The sequence below is a fragment of the Rhinatrema bivittatum genome, chromosome 3, assembly GCF_901001135.1.
Source record: "Rhinatrema bivittatum chromosome 3, aRhiBiv1.1, whole genome shotgun sequence".
NCBI lineage: Eukaryota > Metazoa > Chordata > Amphibia > Gymnophiona > Rhinatrematidae > Rhinatrema > Rhinatrema bivittatum.
The window spans coordinates 423,843,743-423,862,519 of record NC_042617.1 but is presented as its reverse complement, the minus strand read 5'-3'; the positions used below and the strand labels follow the sequence as shown (position 1 = coordinate 423,862,519).

The window sequence follows — 18,777 nt, the reverse complement described above, 5'->3', positions numbered from 1 at the left end:
GCAAGTAAAATATTGTTTTACCTATGGAAATGAGCTGTTTGATTAATGCTCACCTTCTACAAGGGTAAAAGTACAAGAGTATGTCAACCATACTTTTGCCCACATATTTTTGTAAACGTTCTTGGGGCAGATTTAGGTCAGTGAGTCAACTACATGCATAGTTTTGGATATTTAAAACCACACACATTGTTTGTGTAAAAGTACTTACAAAAATGCAGTGCTAAAATGTGGATATTCTTTTGTGTGATAACAATCAAATCAAACAACCTGCATAATCTTGCTATGATCAGTGGGGCAAACCCTGTGGGTAAAAATTGCCCTTGGGATTTGCGGGACCAAGGGAAATTAGATTATTGTCTTAATTCTGTTTTTTCATTTTCTGAGATTTTTTTTCTATTAAATAAACATCTAAGGAGAATTTATTAGAGATGTGCATTGTGCATTCATTTTTGCCGAACTGGAAAATTTGGCATGGATAGGAGGACCCGAATCCCGAGACAGATTTTCCCCAAACTTCAGGGAAAATTTGTTGTTCAGGTTAGCACAGGGGGAGGGGCACCTTTATTTAAAAAAACAAAAAACAAACCCACCCCAACCCTTAAAATTTAGTTTATTATAACCCCCCACCCACCGGACCCCCCCAAAACTTGCCTAAAATCTGTGGTGGTCCAGCAGGGTTCCCGGGAGCGAAGCAATGGATGGACGGCGCCATCTTAGAAAATGGCGCAGGCCATCCATTGCTCCTTCCATGTGACAGGGGCCGACCAATGGCACCGGTAGCCCCTGTCACATGGTAAGGGCAAAGGGCCACTGGCACCATTTTGTTTACTGGCAGCCGACAGCCTGAGAGCAGGAGATCACTCCCGGGACCCCCGCTGGACCACCATGGATTTTAGGCAAGTTTTGGGGATGGGTCCGGAGGGTGGGGAGGTTGTAATAAACTAAATTTTAAGGGTTGGGGTGGGTTGGTTTTTTAGTGAAAAATCGCCAAAAAAAAAAATATGACCCGTTGGAAAACAAAGTTTTCCACGGGTCGCCTGAGCCGACATGTAAAAACTAAACACATCTCTAGAGTTTATGACTTCTGATTACTCTCATGTGTCATGGCATTTAATAAAAAGAAATTGGAGTTTTCTTGTCAAGAGAAACTAGATAGATATAAGAGCATAAGAAATGCCATACTAGGTCAGCCCAAGGTCCATCAAGCTCAACATCTTGTCTCCAACAGTAGCCAATTAATCAGATTATTTATTTATTTATAGAAAATAATTTATATCCCACTCAATCTCAAGTACTCAGCAGGTAACAATTACACATATATAATAAGAAAAAAAACAAATTAAAATATAAATACAAATTGTACCTACGAAATAAGACATTAAATTTATAAGATAATCCTTCTATACAACACAACATTTTTAACTTCAATAATATATCTTAATCAGTAAAAAAATACTATTGCAGTATACTGATCTTTCAAAAGGAAGTTTGAACAGTTCTCTTATTCAAGCTCATACATCTGCTTAAAAAATGGGCTTTCATCTGCTTGCTGAATGATAGGTAGTATTCATGTGCTCTTAGCTCATCTGGAAGTTCTTTCCAACATTGAGTGTTGTGGAGCGCTTGGAGAGCGATCCCACTTCCTGAGAGCGGTGTGTGTCCTTGGGCCGCGGCTCGACCCCAGAGGATTCCGAAGAGGGCCGCGGGAGGCGTGGCATGCCCAAGCATGGGTAGGACGGAAGCAAGACTGGAGTGATGACCAGGCGACAGGCCCTCCTCCGGACCTGCACGCTTCGGAAGACCCAGCAACGCAATGTTGGTCTTGTGAACAGTCCTCCGACTGTTCCCAGCCCTTTCGGCCCTGCCGCAGGGTACGGCACGAAGCGGCAGGCCGGATGGAGGCCAGGACAGCGAAGGCTGGAACATAGATTCAGACGAGACTCAGAAGCAGGGTACTGGAAGTGCGGACGTAGACTCAGAAGCAGTGTACTGGGAGTGCAGATGTAGACTCAGAAGCAAGGTACTGGGAATGCAGACGTAGACTCAGAAGCAACGGACTGGGCGTGCTGACGTAGACTCAGAAGCAAGATACTGGAAGTGCAGACGAAGACTCAGAGACAAGATACTAGGTGTGCTGACTTAGACTTAGGAGCAAGGTATTGAAGTCGATTCAAAGGCGAGGAACTGACGATGATGAGGTAGGTTCAGAAGTGAGGTATTGTAGATGCAGAGGTAGGTTCTGAAGCGAGATACTGAAGATGCAGAGGTAGGTTCTGAAGCGAGATACTGAAGGTGCAGATGTAGACTCAGGAACAAGGACTGAAGGAAGACATGAGCACAGTCCCTCAGGGCACCCTGCTCAGACCACTCCTGGGACTGAGTCAAGGGCCACCCTGTCCCAGGCGTCCCCAACACTGCCTTGGAGGGCAGGTCATGGACCACGCAGAGAACGGGATAATGCAGGAGAGAACCAGGCGACGCGAACTCCGATGCTGGAATACTGACATCCGAAGCCCCGACGGCTGGCAGGGCAGAAGCTCCTAAGCGCAGGGATGAATCCCACCTGTTGGCCACTCCAGGGCCCAACAGGCCAGAAGGCTCAGGAGCCAGACAAGGACGAAGGGCAGCACATATAGGACTGGATCAGGAACTGGATCTGGCACTGACAGCAAGGTCACAGGGGAGAAGCTGGATTGCTGCGCACCGGCAGCCAAGGCAGGATACAGGGTCAGGAACAAGGACTTCTCAGAGACTTGGAAACAAGGTACATGGCTTGCATCACAGATGGCCCTAACCAGCCCACCCCGAGGGTTGGTCACGGACCACGGCGTGGCTTGCCGCGAGGTACCAGGACATTCGAGGACACAGGATCAAGGTGCTAGCTTTCAGGAGATTCAAGGCAAGGTATTTAGCTTTCAGGCAAGTTTCAGGATCAAGGTACAAGGACTTCTCAGAGACTTAGAAACGAGGTACATGGCTTGCATCACAGATGGCCCTAACCAGTAGGGATGTGAATCGTTTTAGGACGATTAAAATTATCGTCCGATAATTTTAATATCGTCTTAAACCGTTATGGAACACAATACAATACAGATTCTAACGATTTATCGTTATAAATCGTTAGAATCGTGAGCCGGCACACTAAAACCCCCTAAAACCCACCCCCGACCCTTTAAATTAAATCCCCCACCCTCCCGAACCCCCCCCCCAATAACTTAAATAACCTGCGGGTCCAGCGGCGGTCCGGAACGGCAGCGGTCCGGAACGGGCTCCTGCTCCTGAATCTTGTCGTCTTCAGCCGGCGCCATTTTCCAAAATGGCGCCGAAAAATGGCGGCGGCCATAGACGAAAAAGATTGGACGGCAGGAGGTCCTTCCGGACCCCCGCTGGACTTTTGGAAAGTCTCGTGGGGGTCAGGAGGCCCCCCACAAGCTGGCCAAAAGTTCCTGGAGGTCCAGCGGGGGTCAGGGAGCGATTTCCCGCCGCAAATCGTTTTCGTACGGAAAATGGCGCCGGCAGGAGATCGACTGCAGGAGGTTGTTCAGCGAGGGTTCCGGCGCCTCGCTGAACGACCTCCTGCAGTCGATCTCCTGCCGGCGCCATTTTCCGTACGAAAACGATTTGCGGCGGGAAATCGCTCCCTGACCCCCGCTGGACCTCCAGGAACTTTTGGCCAGCTTGTGGGGGGCCTCCTGACCCCCACGAGACTTGCCAAAAGTCCAGCAGGGGTCCGGAAGGACCTCCTGCCGTCCAATCTTTTTCGTCTATGGCCGCCGCCATTTTTCGGCGCCATTTTGGAAAATGGCGCCGGCTGAAGACGACAAGATTCAGGAGCAGGAGCCCGTTCCGGACCGCTGCCGTTCCGGACCGCCGCTGGACCCGCAGGTTATTTAAGTTATTTGGGGGGGGGTTCGGGAGGGTGGGGGATTTAATTTAAAGGGTCGGGGGTGGGTTTTAGGGGGTTTTAATGTGCCGGTTTTTCAATTTTTCGATTTTTAACGATTTTTAACGATTTTTCACGATATTTTACCCCCCCAAACGGCAACAATACGATTCCCTCCCCCTCCCAGCCGAAATCGATCGTTAAGACGATCAAGGACACGATTCACATCCCTACTAACCAGCCCGCCCCAAGGGCTGGTCACGGACCACGGCGTGGCTTGCCGCGAGGTACCAGGACATTAGAGGACACAGGATCAAGGTGCTAGCTTTCAGGAGATTCAAGGCAAGGTACTTAGCTTTCAGGCGGGTTTCAGGAACAAGGTGCAAGGGTTGTAATATCTGGACTGGATCATGGATACTGGATAGGAATCGGACCTCAAGACAGGAACAGGAACAAGCGAACATCAGGACTGGAACCACTAGAGACATCAGGACTGGAACACAGGACAGGAAGCTTCAACAGAAAACATGGAACACTAAGACCTTGCAGAAGGCTGGAACACAAGGCAGCTCCTGGAACGAGGATCTCAGGAGTGACCAACTCCTTGCGAAGGCAAAGACAGACTGGATACTGAATCCCTTTGTAGAGCTGAGGTGGACAACGCCCAGGGAGGAGCCAGCAGGGGCCACACCTGGCTGGCCCTTGAAGAACAGACGAGAGGCGCGCGCTCACGCCCTAGGGAGCTGGAGAGATGAGTGCTGGAAGCTGGTGGCGTTCCCAGCCACGTGGAGGAGCCATGGAAGCCAGGCAAGCATGGAGGCAGCCCTGCCCTAAAGCTGGAGAAGTGGCAGGCTGCTGGAGTGGCTTCCAGCCGTGGAGTCAGAAGCAGGAGAGAAGGTAAGGCTGGCTGCAGGGGCTGTAAAGCTGAGTAGACTGCAGGCACCGGCAGAGACGGCCTCCCTGCCGGGCGAGGACCCAGACTGCAGCACGGGCACCGGCAGGGACGCCCTCCCTGCCGGCTAAGGACCCCGGGAAGGCAGAGGCACATCGGGGGAAGCCCGGACAGACAGCAGAGCTGCCACGGAGGCAGCAGCGTCAGCGGCCCGACTGGCCGCATGGAGGTGAGGGCCTGCCCATGCTCCTCGCGGGCAGGATCGTAACATTGAGGTCCTGCTACAAAGAATGTCAAATCCCATGAAGTAGACCTATTTCCTGTTAATTGGTCTAGACTAGTAATAATAGTTTTATTTACTCTACCTGGCTAATAATGTGTTATGGACTTTTTCTCTAGGAAATTGTAGCAACCACTTTTAAACTCTGCTATGCTGGTCACCTTGACCACATTCTATGGCAACAAATTCCACAGTGTGATTGTGCACCAAGTAAACAAGAACTTTCTATGATTTGTTTTAAATCTGTTGGTTGCAAGTTTCATGGAGTGTCCCCATATTTAGTATTATTTGAAAGGATAAATAACCATTCTTTATTTACCTGTTCTACCCAGCTCATGATTGTATAAACTTCCAATCTCTTAGTCTTACAAGGTCCTTCTGCTCAATCTACTGTTTCTTTAACAACTTTGAATACATTTGTGTCAGCTGTAAATCTGTTTATCTCACTTGTTCCCTGTCTAAATTATTTATGAAAATGTTAACAAGCACAAGTCCCAGTACTGATCCATTTGGAATGACACAAAAGACGTTTCTCCATTTAGAAAACTGACCATTTATTCCTACCTAGTACCCCCACTGCTGTCTTTTAACCATTTCCCAACCACAGAAAGACACTGCCTCCTATACCATGAATTTTTAATTTCCTGAGTATTCTCTCATCGGAGACTTTGTCAAATGCCTATTGCCTTGTGACAATAAATACATTTTATCAACTGGTTCACTTTTAGCAATATATTCATTTATACTTTTTAAAAAAATCTAAAAGTTTGCTAAGGCAAGACTTCCTCTTGCTAAAAACATGTTGACACCTTTAAGCCATACCTATCTATAAGGTCAGTGATTTTGTTTTTGAGAATGGCTTCTAAAATTTTGTCTGGCATCAATATCAGGCTTACTGGTCTACTGTTTCCTGAATCACCCTTGGAGCCCTTTTTAAAAATTGAGTTCACATTAGCTATCTTCCAGTCTTCAGGCATTTTGACTGTTTTAAATGATAGTTACAGATTATTAGTAAAGTGTTAGCAAATTCATTTTTTAGTTCTTTTAGAATTCTGGGATGAATGCCTTCCAGTCCTGGTGATTTGTAACTCTTTATTTTGTCAATCTGATCTATTACATCCTCCATTTTCACAGATATTTGATTTAGTTGCTCAGAATTTCTACATTTAGGGGTAGATTTTTAAAAACAGCGCGATCGCGTACTTTTGTTTGCGCAGCAGGCGCAAACAAAAGTACGCTGGATTTTATAAGATACGCGCATAGCCGCGTGTATCCTCTAAAATCCTGGATCGGCGCGCGCAAGGCTGCCGATTTTGGGCAGCTGGCGTGCGCCGAGCCGCGCAGCCTGCCTCCGTTCCCTCCGAGGCCGCTCCGAAATCGGAGCGGCCTCGGAGGGAACTCTCTTTCGCCCTCCCCTCACCTTCCCCTCCCTTCCTCTACCTAACCCACCCCCCCGGCCATATCTAAACCCCCCCCCTTACCTTTGTTCGTAGATTTACACCTGCGAGAAGCAGACGTAAATCTACGTGCGCCAGCGGGCTGCTGGCGCGCCGTCCTCCGACCCGGGGGCTGGTCCGAAGGCCTGGACCATGCCCCCAGGCTGGCGCCACGCCCCCGATCCTGCCCCCGAAACACCGCGCCCCGCCCCCAAAATGCCACGTCATTGGGTCCCGCCCCCGACACGCCCCAACACGCCCCCTTTGACAAACCCCGGGACCTAGCGCGTCCCGGGGCTCTGCGCGCGCCGGCGGCCTATGGAAAATAGGCACGCCGGCGCTCAAGGCCCTGCTCGCGTAAATCCGGGCGGATTTACGTGAGCAGGGCTTTTAAAATCCGCCCGTTAATGAATGTTTCAGGCATGGGTGTATTCCCAATTTTCTCCTCCATAAAGACAGAGACAAAAATTCATTCAGATTTTCTGGTATTTGCTTATTATCCCTGAGCATCCCTTTTACCCCTCAGTCATCTAGCAACCCAACTGATTCCTTCACAGGCTATTAGCTTTGCTTGTATTTGAAAATGGTTTGTTATTAGTTTTTGCCTCTATGGTAAGCTTCTTTTCAAGCTCTCCTTTGACCTATCTTACTACTACTTTACATTTAACTTGCCAATTATTAGGATCTATGTACAGTGCTTCCTTCCCACCAGTAGAGGCTGTCAGGGGGACAGGTTCCCTGCTGCTCAGTCCTTCATGCCCTACATCTTGGAGGTTCTGCTGGTGGCTATATTTCCTAGCACTGCTTCAGCATAAAAGCTTGCCCCTCCTTGAGTAATGTGCCTCAGCTTGGAGTTCCATTTGTTCTTGATTGTGACCTTATTACTCTTGTTCTTGTTTTGCCTTTTCTTGTTCTTGCTTTGAGTGGTGTTCTGCTCTTGTTTTGTTTCTTAGCTGTACTAGCCCTATTCTGTGGCCTTCCTGTATTTAGTCTGTTCTTGTTTGTTGTTTGCTTTGCTTGTATTTGCCTGTTGGAGGCTCCAGTTTCTGGCCCTCTGGTTTTTGCTCAGTTTTGTCTATTTGCCTGTCTGTCCTGTGTCTTGTGGTTCACTCTAGAGATGTGAATCGTGTCCTCGATCGTCTTAACGATCAATTTTGGCTGGGAGGGGGAGGGAATCGTATTGTTGCCGTTTGGGAGTTTAAAGTACCGTGAAAATCGTGAAAATCGTGAGCCGGCACACTAAAACCCCCTAAAACTCACCCCGACCCTTTAAATTAAATCCCCCACCCTCCCGAACCCCCCCCCCCCAAATGCCTTAAATTACCTGGGGGTCCAGCGGCGGTCCGGAACGGCAGCAGTCCGGAACGGCCTCCTGCAATTGAATCGTGTTGTCTTCAGCCGGCGCCATTTTTCAAAATGGCGGCACAAAATGGCGCCATTAATTAATTAATTAATTAATTAATTTAAGGCGGCACAAAATGGCGCCTTAAATTACCTGGGGGTCCAGCGGCGGTCCGTTCCGGACCGCCGCTGGACCCCCAGGTAATTTAAGGCATTTGGGGGGGGGTTCGGGAGGGTGGGGGATTTAATTTAAAGGGTCGGGGGTGGGTTTTAGGGGGTTTTAGTGTGCCGGTTTTCCTGCCCTCCCCCTTCCCCCGATTTACGATTTTTTGACGATAAATCGGGGGAATTGGTATTGGATCGTGGCCCTAACGATTTTTGACGATTTAAAATATATCGGACGATATTTTAAATCATCAAAAAACGATTCACATCCCTAGTTCACTCCATGTTCTGTGCTTTGTTTTATGGACATCCATTTGTTTCTCTATTCCTGTAGTTCTGTCCTGCTCTTTTGGGTCTTCTTCATCAGAGTGCACCTCATGCTAAGTCTTGAAAGCCACCAGAAACTGAGGGCTCAAATCAAGATGGTCTGAATAGTCAGAAGATCCTGGTGCTAGGCCAGTCCTATTCCTGTTCAAGTCAAATGATCCTGGGTCCAGCCCCACTCCTATTCTGGGGATTATCATTAACAGCAGCCATGCTATCACACGTGTGTGTTGCAACCGTCACTGCTCGACATCCTCACTCTGCTCTCTTTACCTCTGTGGCGACTCCCTCCGGGTCTGATGGACGGCTGGCTACCACGGCATCTCCATGCCATCTCCCTCCGGCGTCCCCGGACCGGCTCGATGCTGCAACTCCGCCATCTTGTCCTGATGCCTAGGGCGCGCATGCGCGTCCCGACTCTTGTACCAGCAAGGGCGTGAACCTCAGGGGCCTCCCCCCACAGATGACGTCATCTGCTTCCAATATTTAAAGGTTTTTGAAAATGCTAACAGACTTAGTTAACAAGGATATGCAAGGGGATTCGTTCCAAGCTACTCTGCCTCCTCGGACTTACCAGAGGTACCCGCTCCTCGGAGGCCTCACTTTTTTCTTTATTTTCAGATTACAGTTAGGAACCGGTACTCACTCCTTGAGGGCCCATGTTCCTGGACACTCTGAAGATTCTCTACTGCCTGGAAGCTATCACTGCTACAAACAACTGTAAGTTACCATCGCTCTCTCAGAGCTTTCCCTGGAACCAGGTACTCGCTCCTCGAGGGCCTAATCCTTTCTAGCTTCTGAGCTTACTTGAGACCTTACATGAATTTTGTCATCTAGTTCTATTCATGAACTCTGCCTACTCTGCCTACTCACTTTCTACAGTTTCTCAACAACTCAGCCATCCTGGGATTGTTGTTCTAGTACCTGAGGGACTACAGCCCTGCTGGGCATATCAGCTCACTACTGCCACTTCTGGTGGTTTCTAATAAACTAATAAAATAAATAATAAAAGAACTAATGTGTGTCTGTCTCTATACTCCAGCCTAGCCGGTGGTCCCTCTCGGGGTATCCTCCCGGGAGCGTGGTCATCTGCCATCAGCCCAGGGATCCACCCACAACTATATCAGATTCATTACAGATTGCTACTCCTTAGCAAGACAATATCTGTAACACTACAAGATTGCTGACTCCTCCCTCTCCAGGAGCCCACTACACAGAGCTTTCTCTACAGATTGCTTCTCTTATCTGATTGCTCCTCCCATCAAGCATCTTCTCCATAGCAGATTCACAACAGATTGCTATCTCCTCACGGAGATCCATAACAGATTGCTAACTCGAGCATCAGATATAGAACAGATTGCTAACTACCTAGCAAATCGACATCAGATTGCTAACTCCAATGGATCCGGCTAATTATGGGAGATTGCTATCTCCAGTGGATCCTGCTAATTATGGGATGTTGTTAACTTCATGGATCAAGCACATCTCTCTGCGTTGCAGGCTATACCGGGCCTGGCCCAATACATCTCAGAGAGGCAAGAAACTTTGGAGAAACTTACTGCAGCATTTCATCAGCTACACACACAGAAGATACAAGGCACAGCTTCTAATCAAGAAGGTCAGTTACAGGAGGTAACTTTAAAGACTGCTGTACCACTGGCGGCTCCTATTCGCTTTTCCGGAGAAATCCAGAAGACCCGGGACTTTCTGCACCAGTGCTGCATGCACTTCACCTTACAGCCAACTTTATTTCCTACGGCTCTTTCGAAGACCACCTACATCCTGTCATACTTGGATGGAAGAGCCCTGTCGTGGGCATCTACCTTGTGGGAATGCTAGGACCCTATCTTGCAGGACATAGAAGGTTTTATGGACTTGTTTAAATCCGTCTTTGATGATCCTGCTCATAATTCTGTTGCCGGTTTTGCTTTGGTGGACTTGAAGCAAGGCAACAGATCACTGGCTGAATTCACCATAGAATTCAAGACTCTTGCAGCGTAACTATGCTGGGACCCCAATTGTCTCAAGACTCTCTTCTGCAGAGGCCTGGATACCCACTTAAAGGACGAGCTGGCTGCTTTCCAGGCACTTGACTCGCTGGACGAATTAATAGCCTTGTCTACTCGGATTGATCACTGGCTCTGAGACAAGGTGAAGAAATTCCGGCCTAAGGTGTTACCTGGGTTGAAACAGGCTAGTACTACCACTGCACCTTGGATGGTTCCAGTAACTGCTGCTGCTGCTGCTGCCGATAAAGACGAACCAATGCAACTTGGTCGTGGACACTTGATCTCAAGGAGAGAAGATTTCGGAAGAAACGCAGCCTGTGCATGTATTGTGGTCAGCCCGGCCATGATGTCTCTGCATGCCCTATTCATCCGGGAAACGGATGGTCCTAAGTCCCATGGGAGGACTGTTCTTGGGCCATATTGTATTTTCTCCTCCACCCTCTCTCCCAGTCTCCGCGATCTGCGAACCGGCTATGGTTCAGACTCCTGCCCTGATGGACTCAGGGGCAGGAGGCAACCTTATTCTCAGATGTCTGGTGGAAGACCTGAGGAGTCCCTTCGTCAAACAAGAAGTTCCTTTACTGCATCACAATTTGAAGTGGACTTAGGACGTTCCTTTACATCGCCACTTCTCCTGAAGATCTCAGTGACGTCCATGGCAGTTCTATTCATGGCTGCTGATATTCGTAGTGCCTTCTACATTCACATTGGCTCAAAGGCATTCAACAGCTATCCGCATTCATGGATTACAAACTTAGAGATATCTGTCACTTTCCATCTATTCGGAGGATGTGTTTGATGAGCCACAGCACATATTGATCCAAAGAAGGTATCGCTGGCAACCAGCTAATCTGTTCCGCTGGTAATGCCATCATCTTTAGAAGTGGCTTTCGGACGTACACCAACATCACTGCTTCCGCTGAAGCCTCAGTGACGTCCATAGCAGCTACTTATCACTGCTGAATTCAGCTTCATCTCTCATCCAGCAATTACTGGAGAGTCATCTTAGAAGTGGACTTTGGACGTACACCAACTTCATCTCAAGATCCATCTATCATCGTTGCAGAAGACGAATTAGAAATCAAGATCAAAGAGATTCTGGATGTTCATAAGAGGCAAGACTTTTGAATACCTTCCAAAGTGGGAAGGTTTTGGCCCCGAAGAAAACTCTTGGGAGCCTCAGACCAATATCTTGGACAAAGAGATGCTTCATCAGTTCCACCTCACACATCCTTCCAAACCTAAGCCTGGTACCCGAAGAGGAGATCGCCCTTTGAAGGGGGTACTGTTGCGACCGTCGCTGCTCGATGTCCTCACTCTGCCCTCTTTACCTCTGTGGTGACTCCCTCCGGGTCTGATGGATGGCTGGCTTCCACAGCATATCCATGCCATCTCCCTCCAGCGTCCCCGGATCGGCTCAATGCTGCAACTCTGCCATCTTGTCCTGATGTCTAGGGTGCGTGTGTGCGAGCACGTCCTGACTCTTGTACCATCAAGGGCATGAACCTCAGGGGCGTCCCCCTGAGATGACATCATCTGATTCCAATATTTAAAGGTCTTTGAAAATGCTAACAAACTTAGCAAGGATATGCAAGGGGATTCGTTCCTCAGACTTACCAGAGGTACCCGCTCCTCTGGGCCTCGCTCTTTTCTTTATTTTCAGATTACAGATAGGAACCGGTACTTGCTCCTCAAGAGCCCATGTTCCTGGACACTCTGAAGATTCTCTACTGCCTGGAAGCTATCACTGCTACAAACAACTGTGAGTTACCATCGCTCTCTCAGAGCTTTCCCTGGAACCAGGTACTCGCTCCTCGAGAGCCTAATCCTTTCCAGCTTCTGAGCTTACTTGAGACCTTACGTGAGTTTTGTCATCTTGTTCTATTCATGAACTCTGCCTACTTTGCCTACTCACTTTCTATAGTTTCTCAACAACTCAGCCATCCTGGGATCGTTGTTCCAGTACCTGAGGGACTACAGCCCTGCCGGGCATATCAGCTCACTACTGCCACCTCTGGTGGTTTCTAATAACCTGTTTAATAAAAGAACTAATGTGTGTCTGTCTCCATACTCCAGCCTAGCCGGTGGTCCCTCTCGGGGTATCCTCCCAGGAGCGTGGTCATCTGCCATCGGCCTAGGGATCCACCAACAACTATATCAGATTCATTACAAATTGCTATTCCTTAGCAAGACGATATCTGAGACACTACAAGATTGCTGACTCCTCCCTCTCCAGGAGCCTGCTACATAGAGCTTTCTCTACAGATTGCTCCTCCTATCTGATTGCTCCTCCCATCAAGCATCTTCTCCATAGAAGATTCACAACAGATTGCTATCTCCTCACGGAGATCCATAACATATTGCTAACTCGAGCATCAGTTAAAGAACAGATTGCTAACTACCTAGCAAATTGACATCAGTGTGCTTATGCTCTTGCTTATTTTCATCATTTCGATCTGTTTTCCATTTTTTGAATGATGTCCTTATGGCTTTAACTGACTCCTTTAACTCACCATTAAGCCATGCTGACTGTAATTTGGTCTTCTTCCATCCTTTTTTAATGAATGGAAGACATTTTGGGGTAGATTTTAAGAGGCGCGCGAACAGCCTACTTTTGCTTGCGCATCAGACTCAAGCAAAAGTACGCTGGATTTTAGTAGATACGCGCAGAGGCGCGCGTATCCACTAAAATCCTGGATCGGCGCGCGCAAGGCTATCGATTTTGTATAGCCTGCGCGCGCCGAGCCGCGCTGCCTCCCCCCGTTCCCTCCAAGGCCGCTCCGAAATCGGAGCGGCCTCGGAGGGAACTTTCCTTTGCCCTCCCCTCACCTTACCCTCCCTTCCCCTACCTAACCCACCCACCCGGCCCTGTCTACACCCCCCCCCTTACCTTTGTCGGGGGATTTACGCCTCCCGGAGGGAGACGTAAATCCCCGCGCGCCAGCGGGCCTGCTGCGCGCCGGGCCGCGACCTGGGGGCGGGTACGGAGGGCGCGGCCACGCCCCCGGGCCGTGGCCACGCCCCGTACCCGCCCCCAAAACGCTGCCGACACGCCCCCGCAACGCCGCGCGCTCCGGCCCTGCCCCCCGACACGCCCCCCTCCGAGAACCCCGGGACGTACGCGAGTCCCGGGGCTCTGCGCGCGCCGGGAGGCCTATGTAAAATAGGCTTCCCGGCGCGCAGGGCCCTGCTCGCGTAAATCCGCCCGGTTTTGGGCGGATTTACGCGAGCAGGGCTCTGAAAATCCGCCCCTTTATCTGGTTTTCCAAAATGATATTTTTAAACAATATCCACACCACAAGCAAACTTTTAAGCTTTACAACTGTTTCTATTAATTTTATTCTAGTTTCTTCCTTCTATAATTTTTTTTTTTTTATTGATTTTATGAATGTTTCTTGGTAACCACATAGAAACTCTGATATGTGGTAAACAAACTTTAAATAAATAAATAAATAACATAATCTCCCTTTTTAAGTTATAAGCTTAAAGTCACTGCAGTAATTTTACTTATGTTCTCCCTCCAGTGAGAAAGTCAAATTTGATTGTATTATAATTGCTTTTGAATAGTGGCCCCTGCCATAGTTACCCCTTTTACCGTGTCACGGTTCCACTGAGGATTAGATCTAGAATAGCTGAACCTCTTGTCCGTTCCATGACCAGCTGCTCCATGAAGCAGTTATTTATGGCATCTAGAAACTTAACCTCTCTAGCATATCCCAAAGATTCACTGATCCAACCAGTACTGGGATAATTGAAATCTCCCATTACTATTTTACTGTCAAATTAATTTGTTTTCTTAATTTCAGCTAGCATTTCATATTCTGTTTCTTCATCTTAGCCAGGTAGCCATATTACTACCTATTACACATAGCGATGATAACTTTCAAACAGCCGCATGGGAGTACATGTATGTTTATATAGTGGCTCGTGCTTAGAAACATGGCCATTTTATAATATATGCACTTATATGCGTGCATGTATGATATAAAATCAGAAGTGAATAGCATGTATGCGCAATTTTATATGGACACATGCATGTGCACGAACATGCTGGCTCTACCACGTAAGTGGGGGTAATTATAAAGACAATGTGCACTGACACAATAACCGTTTTTCCCAGTTTGTTCCGTTAATGGATCAGATTTCCTAACCCCCCTGTTATTTAGCCTCCCTATTACCCTTTTAACCCTGACCATTAAAACCCTGCTGATTTGCCTAGCTTTTTTTTTTATTTTAATACTTATATGGCATCCATAGCCAAAGTAAAGTTAAGCAGTAGGGGACCACAATGCATGCTTGCGCAAGTAAATATGTGCACACTTAAAGGTAATTTCTCAGAATGCCCATTACCCGTCCATGATCCGCCCAGATCATGCCCTATCTCTTTTTTAAATGTGTTGATTTGTGTGTGTACTGGGAGATACGCATGTTCTCGTGTGCTTTTCTTAATCCATGAGGTATGCTGGCCTGAGACACGTGCGTATCTCCTAGCTTTGATGCGTGTTTGGCTTTTAAAATTAACCTTAATATTTCTATCCATAAGAATTCCACAGAGAATTTCGTTTCCTGCAAGATTTTTATCATACTTTTCTCTATGTCATCTTTTACATAGAGTCCTACCCCTCCACCAATTTGATCTACCCTGTCATGTCCATAAAAATGTATACCCTGGTATCATATTGATTATCCTCTTTACACTATGTCTCCAAAATTCCTATAATGTCTATATTATCATAAAATGCCATACAATCTAACATGTCAAACTTACTATTCAGACACAAATCATATGAAGTTTCATGTGCTTGGGTAAATTATTTTTTAAATACTGAAAAGACATTTATAAGTTAGGATACATAATATTTGTAGTATATTATATTTGACTTAAGCTGTACCAACCTGAATAGCGTATCTTGAATCCCTTCTTCTTGGTGGCATGGTCTGTTGACCAACGGAAATACAGTTGATTACTTTTGCTTGTAAAATTTAGTTGTCCAGTATGATTCCCACTTAATGCCACTAACAAAGGGTTTTGACCAGAAGAACCTTTAAAATAGTCCACAAATATAAAGATTTTGAAATTTTATAAATTATATTATCATAAACTAAAACAATTATCCATTCATCACGTAAAGAACATTTTTCAAAAAATTATATTCTTTCCAAACATCAAAAACTCGGTAACAAGCTGTTCATTAGAGTAAGATATTTTTCTCTCAGCATATATTCAGAGATAACATAATCTTATTAAACTGGAATTTGTAATTATTGACAAAGACACATTGAGGCCAATATTCAAAGAAGCCTCCAAAGAGTAGCTTATTTAGGTAAAGTTAGTCGGATAAGTCAAACCAGATATTCAGCGGGATAAATGTCTCCCTGAATATTTCCACATACAATTATCTGGGTAAATCCACGCGCAACCTTTTAAAATCTACCCCTTAAAGAATATCACTGATTAAGCAGTGGTTAATCCTAAAGAAAAAAAAGCTCTCATGAGGGCCCTTCTGGTCCATTCTTGTGCCTCCTACCCCAAAGATCCTGGAGTCCCCCCAAAAGTAATGATAATTAAAGGTGCGGGCCTCTAGGCCAAATAAGCCTTCTTCCCCCCACCCCGAAGTGGAAAATAGTTTTTGGGTATTTGCCAGGTACTTGTAATCTGGATTGGCCATTGTTGGCTGGGCTTGATGAACACTTGGTCTGAACCAGTATGGCAATTTCTTATGTTCTTATGTTCTTATAAATATTGTAAGAGTTGCATCATTTTGCACGTTGCCCTATGAAATGCATCCCCCAAACCCCATTTTGCACCTTGCCCTATGAAATGCATCCCCCAAACCTTTAATGCCAGCCAAAAATTCCTGTCTTGCATCCAGGCATATTCAGTTACCAGTGTTGTAGTCAGAGTATTGCTTTAACTGCAATGGTAGTAGCTTTGAGAACAAGTGTTGCCATCAGAGCAAGACTGAATCTGCTAGGAGTTGGATGCAAGATCCAAGTTAAGTTCCTGGCTTCCATTAAAAATTTGAAGAGGGTAGATGTAGGAGGAGGGGGAGAGTACAAAATGCTGAGGCCCTTACAATATTTATTTTTCTTAATGTTGGGGTATATAGCTTATTGGACTTAGAGTCTGGCAAATTTAATTATCATTATGTGGTGCTCATGAGAAGGTATCTGGGATCTTTGGGGTGAGGGTGCAGAATTGGGCCATGAGGTCCTTGCAGCAACTTTTTTATCTTCATGGTAACCATGCTTAACCGGTGATGTTCAATGTATAAAGTTATCCTGGAAAACTTTCTTGAATAACTTTAAACCACCTGACACTCATTTCTGGATATAGCCTAATAACTTATTTCACTAACTCCAAATATCAAAATTAACCAAATAAGTTATTTGGCTATCTCAGCTCTGCCGAAATGCCCCTGTATTATCAGTCTATAGTTTAGCCAGATAAGGAGTTAGCTTGCTAATATTTAATAGACAGACAAGTGCAAGAATATGGAAAAGTAGGCATTTAGCTGAATAACTCAAAATTTATCTAGATAAATGCTTGCCACAAATAACCGGGCATCCGATGCACCAGTGTGGGCACCGTCCCCCCACCATGTTGATGGCTTACCTCTGGTTGGAGGAGGAAAGGGTCTGACCTCCTTCCCCTCTGTATGGTACTCGGAATGGCGCTGGCATCATGCTGCTGGCACCATGGAGTACTGGGCACAGTGGCGCCACTTATAACGTTGCACCTGGCTGATTGGCTGGGGAGCATGCAACATGACATGGGGGGGGGGGGGGGGGAAGGCAGCCGGCGGGCACTTTAAATCCTCTTCAGCCCTGACTGGAACTCTTTTGAATGACTACAGATAGAGCCATCCCTTCTCTTTGTCTCCATCTCTCATACACGGATGGTAAGGCTGCTTTTCGGAGCCATTCTTGTCCGGCTTCGTTTGGGACTGTTGGTGAGTAGTGCTGAATCAGCATTCCCACACTTACATTTAATTAAAAAAAAATCATTTTGATCAGTGAAGCTCTACCCCCCTCGTTTCCACTGCCCTTCCCATTATCGTCAGCTGGGCCACGCCGGGGAGGGACGCCGAGCCCCTCCAGCGGGATGCGACACTTGACAGCAGCCACCGATGGGAGGGGGGTTCTCCATCTTTTTTATGCTGCATCCTCAGTGTCCCAATGTGCTCTAATAGCACTGCTTCCCCTGTGGTGAAAGATGCTTCCTCTGATGCGGCTGATGAGCCCCGGAGCCAGCCTCCACGACATGCAGCTCTGCCTGCAACGTGCCGCTACTTCAGTGGGTCCTTTGTGATGCTGAAAAATTGTTAAGTTGGTCCAGGCCTGCTCTTAAATGGGAACGGCCCAATTTCTACCCCAGCAAGTAAAAAAAAAACAAAAAACAGCTTTTCTGGTGGCTGCTGTAAACCCACACTTTACGTTCTGACTCTTCAGCGTTCCCGTCAATTTTGTGGTATGCGGAGGACTGTATCTTAGGCCAGTCTTGAAGATGAAGCAGCTTGTTAAAGCCATTTGTTTTCTGCAAGGTAAAAAGCACCCTCCGGGGCTCTAGCCTAGCATCACCACTCATCCTTCCCTTGCAAATCCGCAATTCCTCGCTTCTATCACAAATCCATGACTGAAAACAAGTTTTCTCTTCTGCCCTTTCACTGCTGCTCTGGGGTTCGTGCCTAGCATACACAGCTTCTTCTCTCCGGCCACACTCCCAGTCTATACAGTGTTGTTGGCACTCCCCTCCCTTATCAACGTGGGAACTACAGCAGGGTCTCTGTGTTCTGGCATGGGCTCACAAACTCGTCAGAAGTTGTACATGTGAGGCTGGGATGATTGCGGCCCCGTAGGGATTACCATACCAATGCCATGGTTGGCATACAGTAATGTCTATAGAAATGCTCTAAGCGGAAGTAGATCCACCTTTATAGCAGCAGTGTTAAGTTTAAGTGTAAGCAAGGAGAAAGAGCTTCAACAGTGGTGGTGGGATAACATTTGCCTAAATTGTGGTAGAGTCTTATAGGGCCTTCATGTTTCAGGATTCTTGTCTTCTTATTGAATCCACAGACAAAAGGCTTGGTCCCTGTGATTTATCCACACAGTATCAAACATTTCTCTATGAATACCTTGGAGTTGAATTTGATCTTTTCTCTGCTCTACTGTCCCTGGAGCCTAGGTAGTGTTAAGAACATGCCATACTGGGTCAGACCAAGGGTCCATCAAGCCCAGCATCCTGTTTCCAACAGTGGTAGGGGATGAGTCTGCTTCTTTTGTAAGAAGGCCTACATTCTCAGCTTCAACAAAGGAAGGTGTTTCTCATTGTGAATCGCTGGTCAGGTCACCAAGTTACAAAAGACCTCTTGATTATCCCTAGTGGCTCTGGTTAGAGCCTTACTTAAGACACTCTTCCCCCCCAGAAAGTCACAATGAACAGTGGA

The 18,777-nt window shown here is 47.0% G+C and overlaps 1 protein-coding gene across 1 annotated transcript in view; it reads right to left on the bottom strand.

Moving 5' to 3' along the window:
- CSMD1 (CUB and Sushi multiple domains 1) overlaps positions 1-18,777 on the bottom strand; it is a 4,035,193-nt gene that overhangs the window by 492,357 nt on the left and 3,524,059 nt on the right. The window contains 1 exon segment of the mRNA XM_029596871.1: positions 15,227-15,373. Coding sequence (XP_029452731.1) covers positions 15,227-15,373 — 147 coding nt within the window.